Source organism: Asterias amurensis, chromosome 15 (genome assembly GCF_032118995.1).
Source record: "Asterias amurensis chromosome 15, ASM3211899v1".
Classification (NCBI taxonomy): Eukaryota; Metazoa; Echinodermata; class Asteroidea; order Forcipulatida; family Asteriidae; genus Asterias; species Asterias amurensis.
Window position 1 is genome coordinate 9,150,911 of NC_092662.1, and position 21,776 is coordinate 9,172,686.

At 38.4% G+C, this 21,776-nt stretch overlaps 1 protein-coding gene across 2 annotated transcripts in view; it reads right to left on the reverse strand.

Annotated features, from left to right (window-relative positions):
- LOC139948542 (sushi, von Willebrand factor type A, EGF and pentraxin domain-containing protein 1-like) overlaps positions 1-17,830 on the reverse strand; it is a 65,820-nt gene extending 47,990 nt beyond the window's left edge. The window contains exons 1-7 of one of the 2 annotated variants that reach the window (XM_071946725.1): positions 17,715-17,830; positions 10,927-11,091; positions 10,041-10,229; positions 6,127-6,282; positions 3,554-3,757; positions 1,889-2,068; positions 226-399 (exon numbers count right to left, since the gene is read on the reverse strand). In XM_071946725.1, the coding sequence (XP_071802826.1) occupies positions 226-399; positions 1,889-2,068; positions 3,554-3,757; positions 6,127-6,282; positions 10,041-10,229; positions 10,927-11,091; positions 17,715-17,778 (1,132 nt within the window). In that variant the 5' untranslated portion in view covers positions 17,779-17,830. Of the gene's footprint in view, positions 1-225; positions 400-1,837; positions 1,855-1,888; positions 2,069-3,553; positions 3,758-6,126; positions 6,283-10,040; positions 10,230-10,926; positions 11,092-17,714 lie in introns of those variants that run through there. The other variant, XM_071946727.1, reaches the window with a different exon arrangement.
- Between the last annotated feature and the right edge of the window lie 3,946 nt (positions 17,831-21,776).

The following is a 21,776-nucleotide window of genomic DNA, read 5'->3' on the forward strand; positions in this document are numbered from 1 at the left end:
ACGTAAGATTCACATTCACAGAGTCCGTGTAACAGAAGCTTGTTATATGGCCGCTTTTTTTTTTTTTTCATTTTTCGCTAAATACGTGACATTTTGATGATTTTATTTTACAGCAACCATCTATAAAAACATTATTTATGATTCTACACCCCTAAATTGCGTAAACGGTGAGCCGGTGTGTCCCTTTAAAGTATCGGACATCCATGTGATTGTCATAACACATACCTGTACATGTAACCTCCTCACCACTCCATGTCTGGTCAGCTTGACATTGTCTGACTGGACTTCCTTCTAATCTGTAACCATCCTTACAGGCAAAGTACACCTGTTCATTGAAGTCATACCGTGTACCTTGTACAGTGCCATGATCAGGGGCAAACAATGCAGGGCATTCAATAGCTACAAAGATCATAGCAAAGAATGAATTAATACAGAGTACACTTCACGTTCCAACTAAGCTAAACACAACTTAAAGACGCTGGACACCTTTGGTAATAATTGTCAAAGACCAGTCTTCTCACTAAATCACAACATATGCACCAAAAAAATAATCTGTGGAAAGTTGAGCTCAATTGGTCGTCAAAGTTGCAAGATAATAATGAAAGAAAAAACACCCTTGTCACACAAAGTTGTGTGCTTTCAGATTTCGGGACCTCAAAATCTAATTCTGAGGTCTCGAAATCAAATTCGCAGAAAAATATTTCTTTCTCTAAAACTGCATTACTTCAGAGGGAGCTGTTTCTCACAATGTTTTATACTATCAACAGCTCTCCATTGCTCATTACCAAGTAAGTTTTTATGCCAACAACTTTTTTGAGTAATTACCCATATTGTCCACTGCCTTTAAAGAACATTACCACAAACTTTCAGGAATTAAAAAAAAAAAAAAAATGGTGTGTTGACAACACAAATGCCCCGCTGAGATAGGAGTTGCTAAACCAAGTCCTTTTTTAGTTATGGTTTTAGCCAAAATGAGCTTAATATTTGAGGGGGTCCAAAAACAATAGGCGTCTAGGGGATTCCATGACCAATCCACAAACCAAGTTTTGAGTTGATACGCCAAGTCCTTCTTGAGATATCGCTCGGACAAGGATGATGTCCACACACACGCACGCACACACACACACACACGGAAGGACAAGGCAAACACTATTACATGTATGCCCCTTCGGCTGGCTTCGCCGGCGGGGCATAAAAACACTCAAATCTAGGGTTGAAGCTTTAAAAGAAAACTGTTTGGCTTTGTGTGTTTGCAAATCGGCCTGATGGTTTTTTCCAACAACCGTAATTGCAGAACACAAAAATAGACAGCCCTTCTGCATTCCATACGACTTAAGCCCGGTTCATACTTCCTTCGAATGCGAATGCGATGCGAATGTTGACGTCATAAATTCACAACAAGTAATTTGCAGCAAATGAGTTGTGCTCAACTCTCTGGCGAATATCTATGAAAACATTCCCAGGAAGTATGAACCAGACCATGGTTCCTTTGTCATTGTCGCATATATGGGACACACAGAGATTTTATTTTTGTGTGCCTTTCCCTCTAGTAAGGAAATTCTCAATAAAATAATGATTTCTCATAACATTTAACAAGCTTTAGAATGAAAAACTGCCTATAGATGCAATAGTTCACAAATTTACGTTTCAAATAGACTTTATGCATTGACGTCATCTTCGAGGTAAAACGATAAAAAAACAATAAAAACGCACAGATTTGTACGCGCGGTACACATGTTTGTCCAATGGTCGATCGCTTTTTCACCTCTAGGTGAGGGCGCCCTACTAAGTTATGATATCATGTGCATATGGTCTATATAGATACTTGAGTACTCACCTTCACAACTAGGCATAACTGAGACACACTGCAATGTTTCTCTGTACTTACCATAGCATTTCATAACAACTGGTGTCCAAAGCTTATCTTCCAAACATATACTAGTCTCAGCATTACCATAGTGATGGTAGCCAGCTACACATGAGTAGGATAGGACGTCCCCTGGGCTAAATGTTCGACTCCTGCTATTGTGCCGGGCATTCTCAACTCTTGGAGGAGGACTGCAAAGAACTAAATTGAAAGAAAACTAATTTAATATTGAGTTACAAGTCTTTTTGAAAACAAATGATGTACTTACACAGATCCATTTCTGAAATGTAGAGCAAAATGTTGATCTGATATTTCTTGTCAGTATTCATTTAAATGCAGGAAAAAATGATAAAATTTGATCAGCAGATAGATACACTGTCACACCTTCCTACGTACATGTACATGTAGACTTTGGGGAAATAGTTTAAGTCAGAGAATAGAGTCTATTCTCTGACTTAAAATTTGCCCCCAAAATAAATGGAGTGTGGGTGGTTAATCAAAAAAACAATTAAATACAGTTCATTTGATTCCTGAACTGTATGTATCTTTTTTTGTGCTTTGTAAAATGACACTTGTTCAACTTATTGTGCAAATTTTGCAGTTTTTACAGTCTTTGTCGTACTAAGTGATAATTTTGACTGGAAAATATTCCTGTAAACTGAAAGATAAAATAATTTCCAGCTGTACTTGATGTACATCACAGTTCCAGTTGAACAATTCATTTTAATTTGAAACAAATTAATGGTTCAGTGTAGATTCTTAACAAATCTACAGTTGAGTGCAGATTCCTAACCTTATACCACTGAGCTTAATTTTATACTAAACAATCTACACTTGTATCACTAGAGTCACGTCACAAAAATAGATGAATTACTGATTGTTGTTGTTTAATACTTCTATTTTGCGGGAACATTCAATAATTAATCTGTGCTGTGGATGAATTAATTAGGGAATGACTGTGTGAGGACCCAGTCTTCACTGCGTGGTAATGACCGGGTTGGTGGCTGGCGCTGTTAACGCACCTGTTACCTAAAAATTGATACATTTTCAGTGTGTACGCGCAAGTGCGCGAAGTTTTGCAATGAAACTAACATGAATATAAATAAGCATGCGATACAGTGCAACGCCCAAGTTTCACACAAAATATGCTGATTTAGGGGCCACTTAATCGCTAATTTCCAAAGCCGGTCTTTAAACTGACCGTTAACACACCCCCATGTGACCTGGTTTTTACCAATCAGAGGCTTGAAACCGTCCAAGGTATTTATTAATGTGAAGTGATGTCCTGATTTAAACTGTGATCTTTCTAAATCATCCAATAACATCTTGATGAGATGTACATGTCATCTCCAATTGTGAACTGTTTGTTTCAGTGAACTTGTGTTTCTGTAACACTCTCGTCTCTTAATAAATTGGTGATAAACCCCCCCCCCCTCTTCAGCTGTGATGCCACCCAAGGGAACCGTCTCACTCATCAAATTTGTTCCGCGGAGTCACTTGCAGTTTTCAAGAAACTTTCTCGTTCATTGATTGATTGCTTTGACTGTTTTCCCATTATCAGTGCCATTATCTATTTATTCATTGTTTAGTTTCTTGTAAAGCGCTGTGGTACCTCGTGTAAGAGCGCTGTATAAATGTCTCTTATTATTATTATTACAATACAACCTTATGCTAAGATCATAATACCTGTTTCTGTACATCTTGCAGGCTGTGCATTCCACTGGCCAGTTAGCATACAAGAAATCTCTTGAGTTTGAGTTTCAGTGTCCATTTCATAACCATCATCACAGCCTATAATTGCTACTGATGTATACATGTTACCCCTTGGAGTGACAGACAGGATGATTGTGCCTTCAGCTACCTCTATGTCTGGACAGTAACCCTGGACAACTGCATCAAAACAATCACAAACAAGCACAAAATTAAATACTGCTTAAAGTCACCTGGAAATAGAATTTTTTTTTCTTTCAAACATAAGAGTATATGCTTACGAACAATAAAACAATTTTTTTAGTAATTGTTTGTAACGATTTATATGTTTAAAAAATATATAAAGTTGTTTGGGGGGCTGACTCCGCCTTCCCCTTTTGTGACATCAATCGAGGCAGACTTTGCCTGCAATGCGTATAGTAAACACACGTGCAAAGTACATGTACGTCCAAGTCGTGAGTTGGTGCATTTCAAAAAGTGTTTTTCTGCAATCAGCAGCAATACACCTGGTCGGCATTGCCGGAAAAAAACCAAAAAAAATTTTTTTTGAAACGTACAACTCACGACTTGGTCCGTACATGTACTTTGCAATTGTGTTTACTCTACGCTTTACAGGCAAAGTCTGCCTCGATTGATGTCACGAACAGCGCCCCCTCGGGTCGGGTCTACTATTAAATTTGTAATTAACATAAGAACTGATTTTTTAAAACCTTAGTTAACTGTTTATTCACATTCAACTCATCAAAACACATATATTAATGACAATAGCTTTATTTTGAAAAAATACCACTTCCAGGTGACTTTAAAAAACAATCAATCATGGTTTTTGATCAGAACAGTAAATAGTAATTAATAATAATTGTGGTTTCTTATATAGCGCACATGTCAGTCACCCAGTGACGCTCCTGGCGCTGTAACAAACAGTATTTCAGTCCAGATAGTGGGACTACGTTTGAGTTATGAGACCTAATTCTGATAGCACCATGTAATGCTTTACAAGATGCTGTGGCGCAATTTGCTGCCGATCGGACCAGGAACACCCAGGCGAACCCCTTTTCTTTTCGATAAGTGCACTGGGTCCTTTTACATGCGTTACACAACACATGGGACCAAGGGCTTAACGTCCCATCCAAAGGACGCAGCAATGGTTAAGTGTCTTGCTTAAGGACACAAGTGTCACGGTTAGGGATTCAAACCTACACTCTGCTAATAAGACATGTCAGAAACACCAGAGTTTGAATTCGGTGCACTTAACTGCTCGGCCACGACACTTATATCAAACACATAGATTACGGATACAGTTCACTTTCTTATCAATATGCTCCAAATGCAGTTCAAGATTTAGATCTAAGATTGGAGCTAATTACTAATTTAACAGCTCAGGGGTCGATTTCACAAAGAGTTAGGACTAGCCCTAACTTCGAACTAGTCCTAGAAGATATTGAAAACGTATTGCTAGTCCTAAGTTAGAACCATCAGACAAGTCTTATAATTAAATCCTTGTGAAATCCACTCCTGATCAACTAATCATGACTGTGATTTACTTATGCTCATTATACTAATGAGGTGTCAAATGTGATTTGAATGAGAGAAACATTCTTCCTCCATGAAGAACATTTGTGGCCTGTCATGGTCCGGATTCAGGCCCTGGTGTATGTTCAGCAGAGTGTGGGTTTGAGTCCCGGTTGTGACACTTGTGTCCTTAAAGCAATGGACACTATTGGTAATTGTCAAAGACCAGTCTTCTTATTTGGTGTATCTCTACATATTTATGCATAAAATAACAAACCTGTGAAAATTTGAGCTTGATTGGTTGTCGGAGTTGCGAATTAACTATGAAAGAAAAAAACACCCTTGTCACACTAAGTTGTGTGCTTTCAGATGCTTAGTTTCGAGACCTCAAATTCTAAACTTGAGGTCTCAAAATCAAATTTGTGGAAAATTACTTCTTTCTCAAAAACTATGTCTCTTCAGAGGGAGCCGTTTCTCACAAGGTTTTATACTGTCAACCTCTCCAAATTCAGCCCGGTTCATACTTCCTGCGAATCCGAATGCGAAGCAAATTTGACGAGAATTTGACATCACAATCCTCCTTTCGCAGCGATATTCTCAAGTGAGTTGAACAAAGTTGAACTGCTGCGAATTATTCGTTGCGAATTTGTGACGTCAACATTCATATCGCATTCGCATTCGCAATAAGTATGAACCGGGCTATACTCATTACCAAGTGAGGTTTTATGCTGATAACTATTTTGAGTAATTACCAATAGTGTCCACTGCCTTTAAGCTAGACACTTCCATGATTGCTTCATAAAAGTTGGGGAGGTAGTGTTTTCTGCTCCACCAGCCAGGCTTCTAATGGATAATACTCAATCCTACATCTGTATGGACTGTAAAGGTGACCCTGTTTCAGCCCTAGGAGTTGGTGGCAGTGGCTTCTGGAAAAAAAAGTTAATTGTAGCACACACCTTGAATTGGCGAATTGCATCTAAAACAAATGATTCAAAAATTAAAACAATTTGGGAAATGTATTGTAAATGTCGACTTACAAGCATCCACACAACTCATCCCGCAGGCACCACGACACGTACATATTTGCTGTGTTTTCTTGGGGCAATCCCTTCGCCTGGTACACGCTGGCAAACATCCATTTCCATTACCTACAGAGGTGTTCGTTAAGCTTTCAAGACGAGGACAAATCTCATCTATTTTGAAAAGGGAAAAAAAAAAAATAAATCAGGAAATAATGTACTACAATAGTATGCATATGTCGGAAAATGGAATTTACCCTCAATATATTTTATAGAATTACTAAATCCTTGCTTTTAAGATGAAGTTCATTTTAGAACTTCATCCAAAATCCTCACAAAAAGAGTACAACAACTGCTGTCCAAAAGTTATTATACATTGTATCCGCATGTTCCCACAAAGGTAACATAAATATATAATATTCTAATACAAAGTGACCACCTGAAGGTAGGTTAATCATAATGATTTCGTAACAAACACACTACTTACAGTGACTTAGAGACTTTTTCCTTATGTTTCCACCAGGGTGACTTAAATGCATGGAAATACGGAGTGACAAGCTTATTAGAACAATTTCTATGTAAACTCAATGTGTTAAGGGAGTTTTCAGAGAAAACCCACTTCCGTATTGCTATATATTCTCTTGGTCGATTGGAGAGGTTTAGTGTCCCTCAAGGACTGCTAGTCCTGAGCCATGGCCTTTACAGTGACTTTGTGGGTCAAGTTGAGGTAAATTGATACAAGGAGAAATTTCTCTGTCAGCGATTAGTAGTGACCAATGGCAAGCATCCAATTCAAACTTACTTGTATACATACTCAGTGAACTTTTAAACTAACCAATTGAAGATTGGTCTAGCGTCAGTGACTAGTAAAGTTAGGGGTTTAAAAGGCGATGCACACAGGATCAGGAGTCATTCTGAATTGCTGAACTCATTCTCATCTAATCTGAATTCGTGAGGAGCTTTCTTATAGCCATACATCAGGGTGGGGTTTTGATCTTAGATGTTTTAAGTTGTAGTTTTAACGGTTAGTTATTTTGGAGTTGATATTTTATTGTACTGATTTTGTTGTATTTCTTGTGTTTAAATGTGAGTTAACTCTAGTACAAATATAACACTTCCTCAAGAAACTTGTGTTCAATCCAAATATCTAGAATATTGTGACTGTGTTTATGTTAACCTTTCTAAGGTAATAATGTTGTTAATGTTTATTGTATCACACTGCACCATAGTTCAAAGAGTTGTAACTATTAGCATCACAACGTTTTCATGTTGGCCTTGTGCATGTAGTAAAGCATAAATCCATATGTGAATCCTGGATTTTGAGGACAAGGACAAAGCTCTAACAACTATCCAACATTGTTAGTAATTTGTCATGTATAAGTAAAAGTGACTGTTTTATGGTTTGTTTTGATTCTCAGTGAAGGTTGTTCACAAAGTGACCTTTGAACTACTGGTGTACTGTGTCCAGCTCAGTTTATGATAATGTAATAATGATGTGTATTCTAAACCCTTGTTTTCTAATTTACTCTCTATTTTACAGGGGTCTGTTTTCTAAACTCTTTTTTTTACTCTAAGGTCTGTTTTCTAAACTGTTTCTGCACTAAGGTCTGTTTTCTAAATAGCCTTTCTCAAGGCAGTCGAATTATTCACTCCGAAAAAAGACCGCCGTTGTATAAAACCCATCCGTATTCACTCTGCGTAACATCGCACGACACGGTGCCCCCGTACACTATCCGCATGCGGAGGCCGTCAGGCCGACAGCCTTGTAGGGTCTGTGTTGAAGCCACTGACCTCATTACTATAATAAGCGAAGAGTTCCCACGGTCAGCTCATTACCATAATGCCTGCGAAAGACGAGACATGTCTACATCATCACACACCACCACCACGGACGCTCAGCGAGCATGATAGGCGTGCGTGATTGGACGTCAAAATGAATTATTCATTTGCCTCACATCCTGTGTTGTCTGATAGGTCTGACGAACGATATACATATTCATGAGCTGCATACTAGCATATCCGAGAGCCCCCCCAATTTTTTCCACTAGTGGAATTTTTTCAATACAACACATTAAACCCGGAAGATACAGACCCGACAAGCCTGTCAGCCTGACAGCCTCCGCATGCGGTTAGTGGTACGAGTGCGATGACTTGTGTGAACAGTATTCGTACGATCCGACAGTGTGTATACGGGTGGGTCATGCGGTGTGATCGCACACACCTCGAACAGGGTATATGGGTGGGTTTACAGCGGCGTCTTTTCGGAGCGAATAATGCGACTGCCTTGAGCAAGGCTATTTTCTAAACTGTTTTTGCACTAAGGTCTGTTTTCTAAACTGTTTTTACACTAAGGTCTGTTTTTCTGTTTTTGAGTCTGTTTTCTATATTAAGTTGTTTTGAATATCGTCTGCGTTTCTAGTTCAGATCCAAGTCAAGGTCTGTATCAGTTTAAGTCTATTTGAATAAAGTCTTAGAACAGTAGTAAGTCAGAACAACTGTTTTGTGTGCATCTGTAGAGTCGTATTGAGTTTACCCGTTGAAACCCTGTGTGGAACCACACTAAACCAATAATCCGAGGTTTGATTATTATACGACACATACATAGGCCTATACATGTACATGTACATCATACATTGCACCCAACATGCAGGGTATTTCCAACTAGCATACATTTTTATACAATGTTTACTTTGATGCCAAAAAGGACTTTGTCGTGTGATTGTACATTATTCAAACATCTTCATAAATATCAAAGTCTTATATAGCACACGTATCTACCAAACAAGGTACTCAAGGCGTTGAGTATTTTATACAAACTTTCAGAAAGATAGGTTATTGCAATGATGAATTCTGAGACCCAATATGTACAAATGTAGCACCTTATAAGGGTTTACAAGGTGCTATGGCGCATACAGCAGCCACAGCCAGGAACACCGTGGCGAACCCCTTCTCTTTTCTTTTCTGGGTTCTTTTACACGCGTTACACAATACATAGGACCAACGGCTTTATGTCCCATCCGAAGGACAAAGCAATGGTTAAGTGTCTTGCTTAAGGACACAAGTGTCACGGCTGGTGATCAGAATGCACACTGCTGATCAGAAAGACCAGAGTTTGAATTTGGTGCTCTTAACCGCTCGGCCACAACACTTCATCAAAAAGTGGTAGTGGACATCAGATTAATTCAAGGAAATGTGTTTTAGAGGATTATCTGGTTCTCTACATCACCCAAACTTGACAATCTCTAGAGGTCTGGACAAGCAAAACAGCAGTTCTACATCTTTCGTTCCTTTTACCAGGGCCCAATTTCATAGAGCCACTAAGCACAAAAATTGGCTTAGCATGAAATTTCTTCCTTGATAAAAACAGGATTACCAACCAAATTTCCATGTGATTTTCATCAGGATAAGCAAACAACAGCTGAATACCAGTAACAAGCGATATGCAACAAATGGAAATTTGGTTGGTAATCCTGTTCTTATCAATGAAGAAATTTCTTGCAAAGCAAATTTTTGTGCTTAGCAGCTCTATGAAATTAGGCCCTGAACAGTTCAAAAGCCAGATAGATTTGACAAACTAAGCATAAATTTGATCCAACAACAGGTTAGAATAGACCCTTCCCATGATATGTAAACTGCACATAGTGCGTGCGCACTAACGTTTTGGTTGGCAAAGTGAGGGAACATCTCGCTGTTTGTACACAGCTAATGGCTGCTTGACGCAGACACGATTGCGCATCCGCTTAGTGCACAACTCTATGGTGTTTGCCAACCAATAGGGTTTGTACGCATGCGTGAATGTAATTAGCATATTTCATATGGGAAGGGTCCATTGCTCATATGGATAGGATACGTACATAAAATAATGTTACCAATCAAGCTTTACACACAGTGAGAAAATTCCTAGAAAAATACATTGTTTAGTTTTGCATTACCATTGGGTAGGCATGTTGGTGCTGCATCCATAGTCCATTGCCCATCTCCTAAGCATGTCCGCTCTGTACTATTAACTAAGCTGTATCCAGGAGAGCACTTGTAAGTTGCTTTTGCACCATGAGCTCGGTTAGGCTTGTACACAACACTACCATTGACAGGAGCAGGTAATGGTGGACATAGTTTACGATCTACAGGTGGGAACAAAAGTCAGGATATTTTTGAATATTTTTGAAAGAGTAATTTTGTATACAGTAGGCCTACTTTCAGCTTTTATATTTTTATTATGTAGAGTACTGTTGCTTGTGGTGTATTTTGTACTGTATTTAAATGGTAAAACTTAAATTTATTAAATTTTTGCAAAATTGTAGTAAATTTGATCGGCGATAATAAAGTTAAATTGAATTGACTAAACAATCACTTGTAACTGCTCTGTTTAACGGACTTTTCTCAGCTTAGAATAATTGGTATTCTGCAAAGATGACTCCATACTACATTTATCCTTGCATGATTTTCTAATACAGGTCTAATGCAAAATGTGTGTAGAACGTTTTCACTGAACTGAACAGTGATGGCCAATAAACTGAAAGACCGTACAAATAGTTGAAATTTGGGTAATATATAGACTTGTGGTGTGATAGCCATGTCATGGTGGTGACGTAATGATTCAGGTTCTGCGATCAAATACTGCTCTCACGAGATCACAAGAGCAGTGATCTCGTGAGAACTGCTAGTTGCCCACTTCTACTCCCATTAAATCGGACTGTAGTCATGAGAGCAGTAGTCTCGCGGGGCCAGCAGTCTCGCAAGAATACTGCCAGTGTCGCGGGAGTCGCGGTGAAATTCAGAATACGGGTAAGATGTAGATTTATGTAGACGAGTTCTTACTGTTGATGTTGATGCATCGATAGCCACACACTCCATCACACACACACTGTCTATTTCCATTACAAACGTCTGTATCTAAGCTACAGCGTTTGTTATTGCAGCCAATGCTAGCAGCGGCTGCTGCTGACTCATCAAATATGCAGTCATTCTCAGGTTCTTGATTGGCTGCAAAAATAATGTAAATAAATTAATACAACAGCATCTGAAGAATTTTAAATTTCTGAGCATGCAAACAAGTTAGGTTACATCAATAATTTCATGTGAAGGTTTTTTCTAATTCTTTGCAATCCTTTACACTCCAGCAATTTGTAAAATGTGATTATTAAACACCCACAATTTCAATCCTGTATTTTTAATTTTTGTCATGGCTTACACTTGTTACAATAAGGCTGAGTAAAAAAAAGAAACATGTTTAGTGTCAGGTTAGGTTTCTCAAAAAAAGGAAGGAGGAGGGGCTTTTTATTTTTTATTTCAAGATGGCTGCCATGATGGTAAAATATCAATTGTTTTTTTCTGCTGCTGAAATACACAAAACATTAATGAAACAGTTTGGTCAAGGCATTCAGACAAGACATTCAGATTTTTTTTTGTTTTGTTGCTGAAATCATTTAAAATAACCCTTTTTTTTACTGGGTCTAATATTATTATGTTTTGGGTATTTACACACCCACAGAGCCTATTTGAGAATGCCGTGTACAACTCTAAATTGGTTCTTGGTGATCACAGTTGGTAATTTAATCCTTTTAATACAGTCAAAAAGTTTTATCTTATAAATACAAAATGACAAGTTCTTTAAGATTTTGTTGTTTTTGCAATCTTTTGTTTACCTGCTGACTATGTAGACTTATTTAGAACTGCATTGGTGTGTTTCAACTATATATCAGTTGACATATTTAATTATAATCTTGTACTTCTTTGGCCCCCCCAAATTTAATCTTTGCCCCCACCTGCCCCACCAAATGAAAATGTCTAGTTACGCCACTGGGCCCACTGATTTAGGTTTGTCAAGATGTAACAATTATTGTGAGTGTTATGGACAGTTTTTTGTAAACAACAATACATAGGCTACATGAATGATGAGGCCTACTGACAGGTGTCAAGCTTCTATCGTCCAGTACACACTAATCCACCAATCAGATGCTCAAACTGGAGGGCAGCATAACGTGCGTGCATGTTGTTTGTTGTTCAATAACGTTCGGAATTTTTTTTAACTTTACGAGTTGCACGTGAGACTGGAAGATAAATTAGTTATAACATGTGTGCTCGTGGAATACGAAAAAATAAAGTGTGTCTGTGTCCAATATCCAGCGAAAGGCCTCGTTGGATGGGGAACAGAAGCGCTAGCTTCATTTTTCCGTTTTCCATACGAGCTTAGCTGTGATAACTTATAATCTTCAAGTACGCGCTAATCCTCCAATCAGATTCGCACAATGGAGTGGTGATAAAAACATTATAAAGATACGTAATCCCACACGCGCGCGTGGAAATTCTTAAAGTAGCGCGTCTGCATCCAATATCCAACTCGGCCTTCGGCCTCATTGAATATGGGATGCAGGAAGTGCTATTTTCTGTTTTCCAATCGCACTTGTGTGATAACTTATAACCCTACTATACTGTTTCAAAGTTGTCTACAATCAAAACAGTTGAGAGAAAAAAATAAATAATCAGCTACTACAGGCATGGCAAAGGACTAGTGATGTGTAAAGGATCTCCTTTTGTTTTAATGTGAAATGATGATGCAGTTTGGTATAAACTTTAACTTGAAACACAAAATAAACAAAAGTTTGCATCTGAAATACTGCTAACAGTATGTGAGAAAAGGGTTAAGTAGTGGGGGGGCTAACACTTCTTGTCGGCCCTGGCCCCACCCCTTCTCGCTACAATGCACAGTGCAGATCCAAATGCCTGTTATGTCCAGCCCAAAATGTACACTGAAGAAATTGAAATCAATAAATGCAAGGACAATTGCAATTATAAACACATAAAACTGTAATCAAACATTATTGAACAAAACCATACATAGAGAAAGGACCAAAACTAAAACTTTAATAATATTTCACGGTAAGAATAGCAATTAAATCGCTACCATTTTCCGAACTTATTACATATTCTGGGGGAGAATTTGCTAGGGGCGACATTGGCTTGGGGAAAAAATGTAACAACCCGGGGGCAAGCCAATTAGGGGTTAAGGGGTGACTTTGTTGGGGGCGACTTTGTTAGGGGGCAAGCTGGCTAGGGAGGGGGCAAGATAAACAGCCTCACCAGTGTCAGATTCAGACCCTTATAGAATAAGCCACTATCATCATGCATTATTTATTATCAAACAAGACTTTTTTGCACAACATTTCACTCAACCCTTCAGAATCTTCATTTCCTTCAAATTCGTCACATAACCAAATTCTACGGCAGCTGGCCACCATCAACCTCTGGAATGCATTTAGGCCATATGCGGTACCCTTCTTCTCAGGTAAGAAAACAAATTCAGTGGTTTTGGAGTTAATTAACGGCAGATAAATTGGTGGCGACGTACGGAAAATTATCCGAATTAGAACTTAGAGGAACAACAGTGTGGTCTTCCTGGTTTCCAATCCAAGCTATCTTAATATGAATGAGTTGACTCTGTCCATGGTTGACTGTCCACCACCACACCACCCTGACCACCGTAAACCTGTCCCCCGATGCTGTATTTTTCAGAATTAGTCTGTCAGAGGGAAGGACGGTCCTTTACTCTAGCAGTGACTCTCTTTCTATAATGCTACAAAAAGTACACATTACAACATACATTACCTTAGATACCCAACACTTTGACTACGAAGTTTATTTGCCAATCCAAGGCGCAGGCGACAGCACAGACCCGACATTAAAATTCCACCTTTTTGATATCCGCGGGGGACCCAGCTAGCTAATAACTAGTATAGCGCCCTCTTGAGACACAATCGTACACTATCTACTCAATCGGACCAGTACCAGCCCGTTGGGCCGGGAGATCGCTATGCGGATGATCTCATAATGAGCTATGATCTCGATGTATAGATTTCACATGACCCGAATTAGATTTAGTGTTCGTAAACTCAAGAATATTATAAGCTTTGTTTGAACAAAAAAGTTCCGACAAAGGTGGTGGGACAAAAAATTAACAAAGCCAAGTATGTCCATAATTTACTTGCGCACTGAGAATTTCCATTTTTTTTTAGTAGGCCTAGCTATGTTGCTGCTGAGTGCGATGTCACTGAGCTAACTGGTCCAAAACGCGAGTTTTCCACGCGAATTCATGTGACCCTTGGAAGTAATTGCTAGGCCTACATGTAGGCTACGTGTCAACTCCAGATTGATTATAGACATCGTGTCACTACAAAACACTTAGTGTCAATGCGGACGAACAATTCGGACCTCAGTGAAATATGCATTCAAAACAAAGAGAAATTAAACTAAAAAGGTTTATATGCCGACAGCCTACACAGTGGTACAGTAATTGTTAGGCTCTTTTAATTTAAAAAAGGAATTTCATTAAAGTAAGCGTAGGCTACCCCCCCCCCCAAAAAAAAAAAAAAAAAAAAAAAAAACCTTTACAAAAACCCCTACCTTTTTGAAACACCATGTGGACTTACACACGTCCACACAAGGTTTCACAAGTGTTGAAGAATATTAATTAATTGTGCATAGAACAAAGGAATGTCTACAGAGTGAGCGCAATACATAGAGCTGTGTGTACAGACCCAGTATAAATGTTTTAGTTCAGTTCTCATCAGAGCTTTTCTCCGGGGACGTTGGTTACGACCTCGGCGTTATGTAGAATCATGGAGGGGAGTTTAATATTCCTCCGTGTTTTACACCCTGTCGACACTCACGCACACCGGGTGTAGTCATCGCCAATGTCCCGCACACTTCTCATTTCAAACTCACGTGTCTGTACTTGGTGGCTACAGCTACGTGAGGATCACCTCGCCATTGTGCATTGGAAGTCATGGCAACAGTCTTACACAGCCAGCTGTTGCCGATTCGACTAAAATACTTATTTTCTTTCGTGCAGTTTTAAAAATATCGTAGCTGTGCCATTCAGACACTAGGTACAATAAGCCTACATGACGCGTGGCTGCGGCCGATTTCACGAAACGCTAGATTAGTCCTACTAGTACACATTTCCCGCGGTTCGTAGTATAGCGGGAAATAATTGTCTTATAGGAATTCGAGTAATGCATTGTGCATATCAGGTGGGCATTATGTAATAGGGGTGAAGAGGGAGGTTTAAAAGGAGATTACAAAGGGTATTGTAGTCAGTCTAGCAAGCACTTTCACAGCGTACTTCTCGTTAAGTTTAATTACTATGGAATAAGTAAGGTAATTAATTATTTAAATTTAATTTTGGCAGCCAAGGTGAGGTCCAACACCTTCACGGAGGGGGACTCCGAATGTCTTTGGGCACAGGTTTCCAGAGTAACTTCTCTAGTTTTTCCTGGAAGTCGTGTTCCCCCAATGATGTGTTTTTTAGTGCACAGTGCAGAGTGCAAGGTGCAGAGTGCACAATGTGCAAAATGTGCAGAGTGCAAAATGAGTGCAAAGTGCACAGTGCAAAGAAGGTACAATGTCAGCTTAATGGTATGACGTAAAGTTAATATAATATAATAATACTTATGTTTTCTTATGTTTTCTTATATAATAAAAGAGTAGGCGTCGCTCCTTGTGCTTCGCTAACGCCACAACTGTGTATGGGGAAGAGTTATTATTGTGTATTATGCAGTGAAGTGTAGATAAGACTGATCATTCGTTTTACACGTTCAAAGCACCGTCGCACGTCCAGATCTTGCCAATGCCCAATCACAAGCTGGATACTGAAGGCTCCACCCTACTCGGACTGTTGTCTTTGTTAAACGCTATACATTATTCATGTTATTCAATAGAGCAGGAGAGCTGGAGGCATGTGTGTAAGCCCCAGGAAAATTCTCTTATTGTCTGCTCCTTGTAAAGCATGCAGGTAGCGGACAATCACTCACAAGGTGATGTTAGCATTCATTGCTAAGCAAGCAGGGTGTGTAAAAAACATGCAACAATAGCCTATACAGTATAATACCACTACTTGTGAGCTCAATCCATCATGTGCAAGTCCCTTTGGTTGTGCAGTTGGAGTCTAACAATGTAGGTGTGCTCAACTTCAAATAAGATTACGTTCGTCTGTGATGATATTCAGGTCGACTGTTCACATTCAAATAAGATAACGTTCATCTGTAATGATATTCAGGACTGCTGTTCACATTCAAATAAGATAACGTTCATCTGTAATGATATTCAGGACTGCTGTTAACATTCAAATAAGATTACGTTCATCTGTAATGATATTCAGGACTGCTGTTCACATTCAAATAAGATTACGTTCATCTGTAATGATATTCAGGACTGCTGTTCACATTCAAATAAGATTACGTTCATCTGTATGGATATTCAGGACTGCTGTTCACATTCAAATAAGATTACGTTCATCTGTAATGATATTCAGGTCTGCTGTTCACATTCAAATAAGATAACGTTCAACTGTAATGATATTCAGGACTGCTGTTCACATTCAAATAAGATAACGTTCATCTGTAATGATGTTCAGGACTGCTGTTCACATTCAAATAAGATAACGTTCAACTGTAATGATATTCAGGACTGCTGTTCACATTCAAATAAGATAACGTTCATCTGTAATGATGTTCAGGACTGCTGTTCACATTCAAATAAGATAACGTTCATCTGTAATGATATTCAAGACTGCTGTTCACATTCAAATAAGATTAGTTGGTCACTTACAAAATTATATTCCTTTTTTCTTCTCTTTTTAAACCCTACTTTGTGTGATCACTACTGGATTTTGGAGATTCAATCCAACATCTGAGTGATATGAATATGGTGTTTTTGTGTTTGCACATAATAACAGTAAGTAAGGACGCTGGAGTATCAGCTTTAACAGTTATAAATAAATCCTTATGTTATTCGGCCACAGTGACACCAAACATGCTTCACCCAGCCCCTTCTTAACATACATTTTTTTGCAAAATAGTTTAAGAGGGTACTTAAAAATAATTACAAAATGTTCCCCTTTTCGCTTTTTCCTTTGGTTAAATTTGGCTGGGCACTAGTTGACAACAGCAATTCTTAGTAAATCTTTCCTTAATAATGAATGCTAACACTACACTGTCTTGTGAGTGATTGTCCGCTACCTGCATGCTTTACAAGGAGCAGACAATAAGAGAATTTTCCTGGGGCTTACACACATGCCTCCAGCTCTCCTGCTCTATTGAACATGACATGAATATGTATAGCGTTTAACAAAGACAACGGTCTGAATAGGGTGGAGCCTTCAGTATCGAGCATGTGATTGGGCATTGGCAAGATCTAGACGTTCGACGGTGCTTTGAACGTGTAAAACGAATGATCACTACTTCGAGCTAGGATGAGTTTACCCGTCCTAATGGTTCAATGCGTCCTACGTCTTCAGATAGTGAACTTTAAGTCCTAAGATTAATCCTAAGTTTGGATGAGTTTGGTGACATCGACGGGCTGGTCACTTTATTTTAAATCAAACTTGGTAACCCAGAAATATTTCCGCGCGAGATACGTTCACACAAGAAAACATTAGCCGAGGTTTTTAAGCAAGCACGTGATCGAGCGTACAGAAAAACAAATCTGGCAAATTAATACAAACAGTTTGACATACAAGGCAGTGTCAGGAAAACGTGATCGCCTAGTTTTCATAATTATGGTGTCTTAATCAAAACTACAAGGATAAGAACTCCACCATACAAACTCACCTTCAAAAGCAACCAGGTTGGCAGTAAGCATTAATAACAGGTACATTAACCGCGCCGTTGCCATTGCAGAACTGTCCCTTCAGCACACCTAATGGTATATGCAACCTCGTGGCTGCGGTTCGTTTTACAAAAAAAAAAAAAAAACACCAGTCCCGGAACTTCGTAGGATTCGGGTGTTCATAGGCCACGGTTGTTTAGACCATAGAGAAAGAGACTGACTACTGTTTCAGCAACCACTACCGTGGACCAATAAAGATCCCTGCCGTTATCAAGTCGTTTTTGTTTTGTTTTGTTTTTCAATAAACAAACATATCAGGCCACGGTTTCAAAATATTATTGATGTAAGACGAAAATGTAATTTAGAAAACAGAGGTTTATCTTCAAAATACCCTGAACAAAAACAGTATGTGTTATTCATTTTGGGAATTAGGCAGTCACCATGCTCAGTGTCCGGATTGGGGCATATCAAAGAGACTCGTTTCTTGGCATGTTAATTTCATGTTTATAAGACGTTACAGTGTAATCCGAAATATGACAATTTTTATTTTGTATAGGTTTAAATAAAATCTTTGGAGATGGTATATGCTTTTTGCACTTCATTCACATAAAAGATTCTGGGGAAAGGTATGCAAACATGATTGCAGTAATGTAAGTTTTATAAACCGCGTGGTGTTTCCAGAGGACGCTAAAGAATGAACGATCCAAAAAAGATGCATGAAAACCGTACAGGATCAACATTGATTTTATGGAATTAAGATGCCATATTCGATCAAATTCATTGTAATCATCAACATCTCTTTGTCACTTCGAATAGGTTGTGTCAGTTCTTCGAAGCTACTCTCTTCTTTTGTTTTAAAAGTAGAATACAATGATCCACACACATTTGCCTCGAAATTGCGTGGTTTTCCTTTTACTTTGCGAACTAACACGGGTCGGCCATTAAATTTTATGGGAGTCAAACATTTGACTCCCATAAATGGCCGACCGTGTTTGTCGTTCGAGTGATATAAACTTGTGTGGATCATTATATTCTACTTTTAAAATATCTTTCTAATCATATGCATTTTATAACAAATGAATACAAACGCTTTTCAAAGACCAACTCGACCGATCCAAGGCAACGTGTTCCTTTAAGTGCCAACAGCACCATACTTGCCGTAGTCTGTAATACAACTTCGATTCAAATGTTGCAACCTCGTACAATAAGGCTAAAAGGCCTCGTCAAAAAGTGCCATTATATCATAACTATAATCCAACTATACCACTGCAATTAAAATACTTGTAAATGGTGTAATACTGTCCACCGTTGCTCACTGATAAAAGCGTCAACAGCATGAGGTTCATATTCATATAGACAAACCTTGTATAAACACGATAACTACAAACAATGCTATAAATTAAATTATTTTATACCGTACTTTAGGCTCCCTAGATTTGTTTCGATACAAATCGATTTAAAAAATATGTTCATGTTTGTATTGTACTTGTGAAGTAATTGCCCGAATAAGTTAAAAAGTATTATTATATAATTATAAGAGATGTCAAATTTGCATTGGGGATAAAGAATTTTAATTTTGGTTATTGCCCATACACCGATATAGCACTGTAGTTCAATGAGCTTTTTTAAAACACCGGTTGTTTAGGAGGGAAAACGCAGACACCTCCACGATACAACCAACACGTAAGAACATTAGATGATCCCTTTATGAGACAAAAGAAATGAAACGCACGATAGTTTCTTTTTGTCCGAGCGAGATTCGTACAATTGATTGTATCATCCAAATTGCACTTGTCCCCCTTTGTATTCTTCGAAAGGGGGTCACCCTTCGTCAGATCATGTTGTCTAGTGTATGCGTGTTTACTTTTTAATGAAAACGACGATGGGTCCGGGTTTGCCTTGAAAAAAAAAACCTACCATACAAAATATAACAGAAACCGGGCTCTTTGCCAACAAGGAAATCTGGTAGAACGTTTGGAAATACCGGGAGTCGGTAACTCTTGTCAACAAGGTCATAAGACAAGGGATGATACCAGAAAGTACCAGCTGAAGTGAAAGTGAAAGGTGCAATCCGGGTTGACTGATGAGCCTCAGCACTTCCCACGATCTGTGTACATCCTGAACTTGTTTATCAAAAAGAGCATAATGACACGTAAGCGAGGATATCTATACTATTAAAAGCGTAACCCGCGCCATCTTGGATTGAAAATTAGAAGGTCCAGTGGCATGGCATCTTTGAGGAATCCAACACGGTTGTATCGTTACAGACGTCGGGTTGCAAGTCTACAAAACCCTGAACCGAACTCCCTCTCACACTGTGAATGGCCTAGATAGATGTGATTTTACAACTAAAATGGAAAAGGGATGTGATTTCGAAAAAACCTATCCAATATCACATCTGCACCACTGAAATCACATCCAAGCCAGAAATCACATCCATGTTTAATTGCCAATTATCAAAATCACATCCACTGCTAGCGGCATTACTAAAATCACATCCATTGTCCAGGCCTTAGCCAAAATCACATCCCAGCTATAGAAATCACATCTATGGTTAATTGACCAAATCAAAATCACATCCACTGCTAGCGGCATTACTAAATCACATCCACTGTTTAGGCCTGAGCCAAAATCACACCCATGGTTAACTATGGGGCGCCGTCTGTCAATTAATTGTTTGGCATTTTTAAGGCATGTTTTTACCATGGTTTATAGCAATTAGATGTAAACCATAGAAAGTGTTGCCAAATCCTTTTTATGGTTTACAAACCATGAACATGCAACAAACATTTATAAATCATGGTTCATAAACCATGGAAATTTTACGCATCTTTAAAACATGGTTTATAAACCAGAAAAAAATGAAGCATCAAATTCATGGTTTACAAATCATGGTTTATAAACCATGAAAATTGGGTCATCTTAAAAACATGGTTTATAAACCATAAAAAATTTAAGCATGAAAATCATGGTTTATAAACCATAAAAATAGAAGCACGAAAATCATGGTTTAAAAATTATGGTTTACAAACCATAAAAATTGAGGCATTTAAAAAACATGGTTTATAAACCATGAAAATTGCAACATGAAAATCATGGTTTACAAATCATGGTTTATAAACCATAAAAACTGAAGCATGAAAAAACATGGTTTACAAATCATGGTTTATAAACCATGAAAGTTGAGGCATTTTGAAAACATGGTTTATAAACCATGAAAATTGAAACGTGAAAATCATGGTTTATAAACCATGAAATCGGAGGCATCTAAAAAATGGTTTGTAAACCATGAAAACTGAAGCATCAATTTCATGGTTTATAAACCATGAAAATTGAACTACAAATATAGTTTACAAATCATGGTTTATAAACCATAACAAAATGTGCACTCACAAATCATGGTTTATAAACCATAAAAAATGTGCACAAATCATGGTTTATAAACCATAAAAACTGAACATGGGTTGTTCTTGCTGCAATCTAGTCTTCATCCGTCGCTGCCGCTAGACCCAGTGGTTCCATTGGATACAATGCACGTGCAGTGACATAGATGCCCAAATAGTCACTGCTCTCAAGTCCGCAATGGAATTTCACTGCGTATCTATACAGGAAATGACAGAGGTCAGAGGTCAAACTACACGCCGGTTTTGCAAGTTTGGAGCCTCTGAATGCAATGCAATAGACTGTGCAAGTCTCGCGCAGATTTGAACTTCCGGGACCATTGTGGTCCTAACCTTATGGAGTTTTACGTTGGGGAGATTTTGTTTCGTCCATTACTTTAGTTTAATATAGTTTATGACCATAAAAATGACATATGTTGTTAAAAATGTAATACTAATTAACAACATATATAAAAGTAAAAATTAAGTCAACATAATAACGAAGAAAAACCGATATTTAAACTTGACCTCAGGTCAGGTTACTTGTAAAAAATTAAGAATTTGTGCCCATCTCCGATCAAGAAACTTACGCAGACGCTTGTTTTGGCCGTGCGGGGTGGAAAGCCTTTTCATTGGTCGCTTAGGCGTCGGCTTCCTCTTTAAAATGCGTCACGCGTTTATCTA